Source organism: Mangifera indica, chromosome 2, assembly GCF_011075055.1.
Source record: "Mangifera indica cultivar Alphonso chromosome 2, CATAS_Mindica_2.1, whole genome shotgun sequence".
In the NCBI taxonomy this organism is placed as follows: Eukaryota; Viridiplantae; Streptophyta; class Magnoliopsida; order Sapindales; family Anacardiaceae; genus Mangifera; species Mangifera indica.
The window spans coordinates 21,373,068-21,382,571 of record NC_058138.1 but is presented as its reverse complement, the minus strand read 5'-3'; the positions used below and the strand labels follow the sequence as shown (position 1 = coordinate 21,382,571).

The 9,504-nt window shown below is 31.7% G+C and overlaps 1 protein-coding gene across 2 annotated transcripts; it reads right to left on the bottom strand.

Moving 5' to 3' along the window:
- Positions 1–1,326: 1,326 nt before the first annotated feature.
- On the bottom strand, positions 1,327–6,458 carry LOC123196721 (probable low-specificity L-threonine aldolase 1). 2 transcript variants are annotated; one of them, XM_044610823.1, is made up of 10 exons: positions 6,348–6,458; positions 5,372–5,825; positions 4,488–4,599; positions 3,473–3,523; positions 3,270–3,341; positions 3,051–3,183; positions 2,845–2,907; positions 2,540–2,639; positions 2,075–2,141; positions 1,327–1,980 (listed from the first exon to the last, which is right to left on the bottom strand). In XM_044610823.1, exons 2-10 carry the CDS (start codon positions 5,812–5,814, stop codon positions 1,942–1,944), a joined length of 1,080 nt encoding a protein of 359 aa, XP_044466758.1. In that variant the 5' UTR covers positions 5,815–5,825; positions 6,348–6,458; the 3' UTR covers positions 1,327–1,941. The 2 variants fall into 2 exon arrangements, 1 of the variants encoding a protein (XP_044466758.1); XR_006497726.1 differs by having other exon boundaries at positions 2,849–2,907.
- Positions 6,459–9,504: the final 3,046 nt, after the last annotated feature.

The window sequence follows — 9,504 nt, the reverse complement described above, 5'->3', positions numbered from 1 at the left end:
GAAGATGGGTCTTTAGTGGGTCATCTAGAAGCTTCGAAAGTGGCCGATGAGATAGTGGGTTGAAACTTTTTCTTCGGTGGCTGGAGATGGTGGTCGGAGAGCCTCTGAAAAATAAGCCTTAGATTTTAAGGGAGGGGAGATGTTACTTTTGAAAGTTGGAAAACTTTAGATAAGGGTAAAAATTGTTAGTTTTTAAAACTATAGGAGAAAAATATAATAAATTTATATTTTTAAATAATTAATAAAATGATGATTTTACCTTTACTTTTTGTAACAAAGGTTAGCCTATAGGTGGGTTTTAGATTTTTCAAAACCCATGGGTGCATCGATAATGCACTCAAACTTGGGGGTGACCAATACTTTTGGCCTTTTAAAAATCTGGAAAGCCTCTGTATTTTTATTGCCATCGCTGACAACAGTCAGATGTGGAGGCCTGTCCATGACACGCCTATGCTAGTGCCCATAGCCATGTCAAATCAAGTTATTTAAAAACAATATATTTTAATTAATTGATTTATAAAGAAAAATTCAATTTAATTACCCCTAAAAAATAATGTAATTTAAGAGGAAATTATTAAGGAATGACACTATATATTAAAAAAAAAAACCTCGAGTGGACTTTTATACATTCCGTACACACTATCCCGCATTCTACTATCAAAGACAGCTGACACGTGCACATTTATGTGGTCCCCACTAAACGCGTTTTCCCGCGTGCAATTTTGTACTGGATGTCGTGCGGGGGCCAGATAATTCCCAGTCCCACTTACCAAAACAAATTTAAATAACCATAAACAATGGGCTGTGATGTGACTCATGTGTTTGTCTGCCTACTACCTCGTGTATGAAATATAAGTAGATGCATAAGACGTGGAAAGTTTTGACCCGCTTGATGTGCTAAATAATGCCCGTACGGCGAGAGATCGAGCCTTTGATGTGCGTGCGTGATTATTTACCTTGTTTGGCCGTTGCTCTCTTTGCTATTTATGGGAGGCATTATGATTAATTTGTTATTATTTTAATAATTTAATTTCAAGAAAACAAATTAAGTACTATACGGATTTAGGTAATTTTCTCTATTTTTGGTGATCACGAGAAATTTATTTTTTTAATACGGAGAAACCGATAAAGATTATTTAGCACAACCTCTTTTTAGGTTATTTTGAATATATTTTCCTTTTTTTAAAATTAAAAAATTGTCCTCCAATTGGTAATACTTTTTTTTTAATTAAGTATTTATTAATACCAAATTTTCAACTGTGTATTGTAAATTCGAAATTATTAATTTAATTTTTAATATTAAGTTAAAAACAATTAAAATTAATGTTAGTTCAATATTTTTTATCATTATAGAATTCAATGGTACAATGATATATCATGTCACATCATAAAGTGCAAAAATAGAATTAAAATACACTATGAGGGGAGGAGAGCATAAATAAAGGAGCAAATGAATGGGATATGAAAGCAGGCCTCTTGGGCCTGGCTCACTGCCATTTGGGGCCTATAAATGTGACAGCCATTATTAGCTATCCATGGTCGCCAATTCATTTGCGTTCAAGAAATGATAGATAAAGAAAGTTTGTCGTTAAGAGAAGAGTCTGGTGCCAAATTGTCAAGAGTAAACTTCTCCAGAAGAAACAAATTAAGAAAATGTTATTTGAGAGTTAGAAAATGCAGCTCCAAAAGTTGTTGGGATTTTCCATTCTTCCTTGGATTAAAGTTGGCAACTAAATCAACATTAAAATCAAGATTCTCATGTAAAGGAGATGCAACAAATGGTGTAGTTAAAAAAGAAAAATCAGATTTTAATAGATATGGTTAGGAGTATATTAACTCCTTACCCAAATTCTTATGGATTCATGGCACTTAATAGATTATGCCTCTGATTCAAGTTTTAACAATTTTTTCTTTTAAACTTATGGATTGCAAGTTCTTCCACTAGTTCCCATTTTCTGCCTGTGCTCCACTCAAAGCTTGCTGCAAAATACATGTAAACGAAAGTGTTAAGTTACAAGTTTAATGTTCAATTCTGATTGAAGAAATTAACAGATGACAATGTGGTATCAGTCACCTGAAAGCATGACAATGTGTACTGCACATCACTAGCAGAAATTTGATGGTGGAGAACAATTCGAATTCTGATATCAATGAAAATATACACTAGGATTAGCATGTTTTAACCAATCATATAGTGACATATCATTATTGGTATCTGTTAATACTTATTATAAATGCAAATCGTTTTATTTTACATTATATGCATCATTGTGGAAGAAATTAACATGAAATGTAGAGCCACTACTTTAAAGAGCCATGGCTCTGATTTGGTTTTGCAGAACCTTTTGGAATAGGGAGAAAAGCAACACAGGAAAGCCCTTCAAAAATAAGTTTTAACTTGTATTCTATATAAGCAGAAACTGGAAACCCTGCAAAAACTTGTAGCATGTACTTTCAAGCTAGGTGGATAAAGTGCTTACTTGAACATTCAAAACGAACAATGGGAAGAATAAAATCATGGTCGAGTATTTTGACATACCTCTTTGAGCTTTGTGGCATCAAAAGTACACCACGTTCTTCCAAGAACTTGCATAGATGGTCTCCTTTGATTTTTGCGCCCTCCTCTATTTCAAAAAAAACTGGTAATATGCAGGAAAAGAGGTGTGTATTAATACAGTACTCTTTTCAAAAACTCTTGACTGAAGTTTAGATATGAGCCCTACTAACAGATTGTAGCCTCATTTCTCATTTAAAGATTGAATAGCAAATCTATCAGAAATTCTCCAACCTTGAGTATATAACAAATAACAACTTGCCAAGATCTGAACTTTGGTTAGGAAACACTTACAATATTTGTCTCAACAGAATCAACATCAACTCTTAGACCCTTAATTTGATTCAATCCTTCTGCAAATAACAGCAGCCAAAGGAGATCCAATAACTTAAAAAGTCATAGTAACTTATGATAAAGTGAACAAAGAGAGTGAATATCCGTTTCATCAACCAAAGATGTAGGTTCATCAGTACACCCACACTAGAGAACTATTTACCTGCTAGTATTTTGGCTTTTTTGTGGTCAGACTCAAGCTTTCCAACATTCTCTTGTAAAGCAACCAAGGCAGCAGCACAAAGGATGCCAATCTGTCTCATCCCACCACCCAAGGTTTTCCTAAGCCTTCTAGCCTAAACAAGCAGAGAGGGAAATGCTTAAAAAATTCTGGGAACTCTGAGGAAGATAGGAATCCTGACTAAAAAAATTTCACCATTACCTTGTCAATAAAGCTTTTGGAACCAACAATAACAGAACCAACTGGAGCACCCAGACCTTTTGATAGGCATACCTGGTTCAAAAATTTAGATGCATTCAGAAAGTGCAGATATATGGATGATAGGAACTATACCAAATGTGATAAGACCCACCCAAACTTGCATAAGAAAATTCATAAATAACATAAGAAATGAGTATTCATACCGAAACTGAATCAGCAGCTTGTACAAGCCTATGAACGGTTACACCGAGTGCCTGGCAGTACATTATTGTGGATTAGATACAACAAGAAGTTTTGACAAAAATAAGATTGAAATTTTCCATTTTTGTAAGATCCAATGACAACAATGAGAGCTGAAAATATCCAGAGATGATCACTGCATGATGCGCACACAGTTGATATGTGAAAGGCCAGATTTATGCCACTAAAATGATTACTAAATTTGTTTACCAACAAACTTAAACAAACAAATGGGCAATTGAAACAGAGCTGAGCAAAGTGCCAGAAAAATCAAAAGAAATGATCTCATTAGAATAATCAGTTTGACAACCATCAGCATTGAAGCTATTTCTCTCCTGTCATTTTATCAGAACAAGGATTAGAAGAATGTCCCCAAAACCAACTCAATAACATTTCTCAGTGGTATATATATGTCTTTATAAGCTTTTTCAGGTTGTTATCCATGAAACGAAATAAACCAAGTTTCTTTGTGTAACCCTTTTATGGTTAGTTTTGTATCCACACAATAAGCTGGGATTTCCAGAAATGAAAAACACATTTCATTATGTTTTCTATAAACTCCAAGCGTTCATTTTTTGTAACAGATTACCATTTCAATCAATTTTTCATTCAGCCATCACTGCTAAAAACAATTCTTTGTCAAAAATGCATTTAGTTTCTAGATTGCTTTTCCCAGACTTCCTGTGAAAGCGGTGGAAATCATAGTTCTAATTTGGATATAAGCTAGTGTTGCTGACATTTTACCACCAAATATATATAGCCACTTTAAAATTTAAAACAAAGAATTTATTGATATTTAATTCTTACACTTAAAGATGCCAAACCTAAAATTTTATACCAATCAAGAAAATTAATTCTAGGGACATCAGCTTCCTATGTCTATTTCCATGTTGGATTACATCACTATAGAAAGGCATGCCATAGAATGTTATAGTCGTAAAGACTTAAAACATTTAGAAGGAAAAGAAATTAACTCACAACTGCAGCATTGAAAATTCGAGCTCCATCAATGTGAAGCTTTAGACCATGCTTCTTGGCTAGCTCTCCAACACTGTCTGTATATTCTACAGAAAGGCATTTGCCACCGCAACTGCAGTTAAGATACCAGATATAAATTTATGTAGCACAAAAGACAAAAGAATAATCAAATACAATGTATTCCAAAGAGAAGAGTAATAATGTAACCATGTGGGTGATACCAATTTTTTCAACACACCAGTTAGATGATCTACAAATATTTTGCAAATACAGAGCATATGCCATAATTCCTTTTCCCAGATTTTTGGTTGAATGGATATTTTTATCATTAAATATACATTTACGATTGATATATGATGCCTTATTCAAGAGAAGAAACAATTCTCAAAATTCAAAAGGATCTGCAATAAGTACATTCCTCCAAACATAAGTGGTTAGCCAACTTTTTGTTGTTGAGACTCAACACCCATTTTGCACCAAAAAGAATCAAGAATGGGCAATAATATCTTCCTTACTAAGGCATAGAAACTGAAGGATAAGTGACATTGTGCTTCTCAATAATCTCCGAAACAGAGTAAACTAATATTCACTCAACTGATGTTAAATGGAAATCACAATAAAAATAATTTTATACTGAAGAGGCACCTGCCATCCATTCCATCTCTCATACTAGCTAAATTCAGACCATTGATAAATCAGCTTTAATTTTTAATGTGAAAAGAAAACACAGAATAATCCACTAGCAGAAAGAGAACCTGCAAAAATACTAAACTCTCCTATTCAATGCAATCAAATGCAATTGGAGTATCCAGATATTGATGGAAGTGTATAGAAATATACGTGCAGCCTAGTTCAGAAACAACCAAAGTCATAAATAAACTTACTTAGCTTGTGTATTCTCCAAACAAATAAGCCTAGTAGTTGGGTAGACGAGCTCCCCTTTTGGATTTCTGATGGCAGCTTCAATTAAATCGACATCCATTGTTCCATCTTTGTTGTTCTTTACTGTCCTTGGATGCACACCTCCAATTGTTGAAATGCCTCCATTCTCATAAATATGTATATGAGAATTGTCCCCAAGAATGACTTCACTTCCTCTTATCTCACAATGAACAAGCACACTAATGAGATTACCCATTGTGCCAGATGGGACAAATAGAGCAGCTTCCTTTCCCGTAACTTTTGCCATTTCTGATTCTAGGCGGAAGGCGGTTGGATCATATGTCAACACATCATCATCAACTTCAGCAGTAGCCATGGCAGCCCTCATGGATTCAGTTGGTTTGGTCACTGTATCTGACCGGAGATCCACAGTTTTAGTTACCATTTTCGCTGAACCTATCCAAAAGGAAAGGTTAAAAAAAAATCAATAACTCTGCAATTCTTAAAGCTACAAAAAGGGGAGAAGATGAGACTTTCAATAAATTGATGCTTACAGAATCTTCTTTCAGCCACCATTGTTGGATAAAATTAACAAAATGATCAAATAATAACAATCAAGAATTCCAACAAAACCAAGTAATTTATATATGATGAAACCAAAATCTTTGCAGTGAAAGTGGAAAAGAAGATTAACAATAGAGTCTGTGACATGTTTGAGCAACAATTTTTACATCCCTTAAAAAAGGGAATAGCCATGTTTTGTTGAACAGAGCATAATTTCAGATTATGTTGAATTTCTATACGTTTGACACTAATCCTGGCCAACAATTTCGTATAGTTATGGGCTGGCAATCCAAATCCTAAAAGGGATGTGTTAGTAAGACTCACAATAAGTCCATTTTATCTATAAAAAATTGAACTATTCTCAGGGAAATCGAGAAACCAAAGACAAAGTGAGGGAGAGAAACAAGTTCATACCTGTCTAAGCCTTTTTCTTCTATAACTTAAACCAAGATGGAAGCACTTCAAATGACCCAAAAATTCTCTCTTTGCGGCCAAATTCAACTTATTTGAGAAAATTTTCTCGATCTGCAGACATACAACAATTAAGAAACCCTTTTAAACAGAATCAAAAGAATATATCATAATATTATAAAACACACCGAAGAATCAAGAATATATACTGCATGCTCAAAAGCTTTACCACTGATTTAACTCAGGGAATCTTTGTACCACAACACCTACCTCTTATCGCCCCACCTTTATATATACAAATGGATCACTCAAATCTATAAAGTGAATAGAAAACCAAACTTCTATCTAATTTCTTATAAATTTATCGTGACGTGCAAGGTTGCATGTATGGAAGGTGAAATAATCTGGCGTTGCCTAATTCGGCCTTTAATTTTTCCGGATTTGTTTATTTTCATGCAAAATAAAAAAGTTGGCAGAAAAATTGCTGAATGTCACATTAAAACCCTGAATAGTTCTAGAAAACTGGCTCCAGCAAAGGCAATGACAACACAACACATTTATTTCTTCAAATTATATTTATTTTTTCTTTTGTGGGCTTCCTTTTTTCAATTGAAAAGATTTTGGGGCATTTGATTTAAAAAATATTTTATTATCAAAATAAAAAATTATTTTAAGATAGATTATTTTAAAAATTATTAAGCATAAATTATTATTATATTGATAAAACTAGATAGATATAAATAATTTTATATTTGATTAAAGATAATACAAAAATATTAATATATTATTTTATTTAATACCCTTAAAATAATTAAAAAACTTTGCTAAAAGTATAAAATAAAACGTGTGACTATGAAATATCATCAACTTGCCAAAAAAAAAAAAAAACCATATAATCAAAGATGGTGGCATAAAAGATGAGATTTGTTTTGATTAGTAATTCTCAAATTTGGTTAAAATTAATATGGCCAATAACTATTCCCACCCAAGGTTTGATGGAATGACATTTCCACATGTTAAGTTTGAAAAACCAATTTTTCACCTATCTATTAATTTTAATAATCAAAGGAGATTGTGTTTAATTTTCTAAATATTATGATAGAGGTGTATTGTGGACGTCAATGTTATCTTTTAAAATTTGCTAAGTATTAATTTTATTTTTTCTGTTTTATTTAGAAAATTACCATACTCACTTCATGTATTTTAAATATAATATAACCTCAATAGTTTGTAATGTGACATTTAAATCTTTATTTTATTGTATATTTTGGGATGTGACTATTAATTCGAAACTATGAGAGGTGTACTGAAATTTAAAATTTTCAAAAATACTCAAACTTTTTTCCAATTTCAAACCCTCCATAAAAATTCATTAACACTTCTATTTCAAAATATTTAATTTAACTCTAAACATATGATTTATATCATTGACACTCTATCTATATTTGTATCAATATTTTTATTATTTTAAATTAAAAATTAATATAAATTAGTGTATAAAATTATTTACTAAAATTTTTGAAATAAAGTTTAATTTGGCTTGGGGTTTTTTGTTTTTTTCAATAAATTTATAAAAATAATTTACATATTTTGTTAGAAATTTAATAGAGGAGTGAGAAATTGATTTTTCCAAACCTAACAAGTGGAAATCTTTTATTCATCAAACCTTGGGTGGAAAATAGTCATTTGGCCTAATTATATTGAGTAAGCAATGTTATAAGCACAACTTTCAAATATCTAATAATATATTTAAATAATATATTATCATATAATTAATAATATATATTTAATTATAAATACTTAATTAAAAATTTAGATAATATATTAATATTTAATGGTATATTATTTAGATAATTAATTAAATATAAAATTAAATACGTATACTTTTATTGATACAATTGGCGAGGTGGTGGCGGCTTTGCAATTTTCCACAAGAGAATTTGTTTTTGGCCTCCCATTTGGTGGGAAAAGACTTGTTGTGGTTGTGAGTCAAACCTAGGATTACATAGTAGGCAACGCGGAAAGTTCGATGAAAGAGTAGTTTGTAATTTCAAAACACTACTAAACATCTTCAATTGACATCTGATTTATGAAAGGGAAGAGACTATTTTCCACCCAAATTTAGATCACGCTCACCTACACCCATGAGAGATAGAAAATTCTAATTTCCACCATAACCAAACTTAAGATGAAGTTTAATAAAAATTTTAACTTACAACTTTGTAATAAATTTATTTTGATAATTTTTTAATATTTAAAATGAAGTTATAATAAAAATATTTTATATTATTTATCACATTATAAAAAAATTATAATTTTTTATTATTTTAAATTAAATAAGATAATACTAAATAAAAAAATAAATTACCAGAATAACCCCAAACAAAACTTGATAAATCATAATATAATATAATGAACGTACCTGCATGCAATACGGTTAGTGCTGAATTCAAGTTCTTGCAACTCGAAGAGAATCGGAAATGACGAGAAGAGCTCTATTTAAAGTGTTGCAATGGCGGTCAAGGTTATCGGGGAAGGAAGATAGCATTTGTGTTGTGCTTGGTTGGGATGATATCTCTTGAATTCCACTGGCTGGTTGTCTTTTTGCCGTGTGCGCTTCGTTGGAATTCGATCTTTATAGGCTGCTCTGTTTAAGTGGTAGGTGGCTTGATTTAAATATGTCAAAGTGCCCACTAACTTATTACTTTCTAAAAGCCAAGGGGGACCAATGATTTTGATTTATATATTGAATTGAAACATTTTATAGGCAATAGGAACATTCTGTTCCTCTAAGAACGCAAGAGACACAGTTTCAGAATATTTTTGTATTTAAATTTCCCAGAGTTATATGCTTGGTCAAATTTCTAAATGGGTTAGAATTGTATTCTCCGGAAATTAAGAATTTAAATACAAGCACGAAGAAGAATAAATAATATTACAACTGAAAGCAACAAGAACCCTGGAAGCTTTTAATGTGGACAAGAAAACATTGCCAAACAAGCACTCATGCATGAAAATTCAGCCTAACAACTTTAATTTCTTTTGAAAAACATATGGACAATAGTCAAAAAACCCAAATAATGGAGATGATAACCAGGAAAAGTTGATGGAATGAAATATTTACTGAAAAGGAAAAATTAATTAAACGTGTGATTAGAGA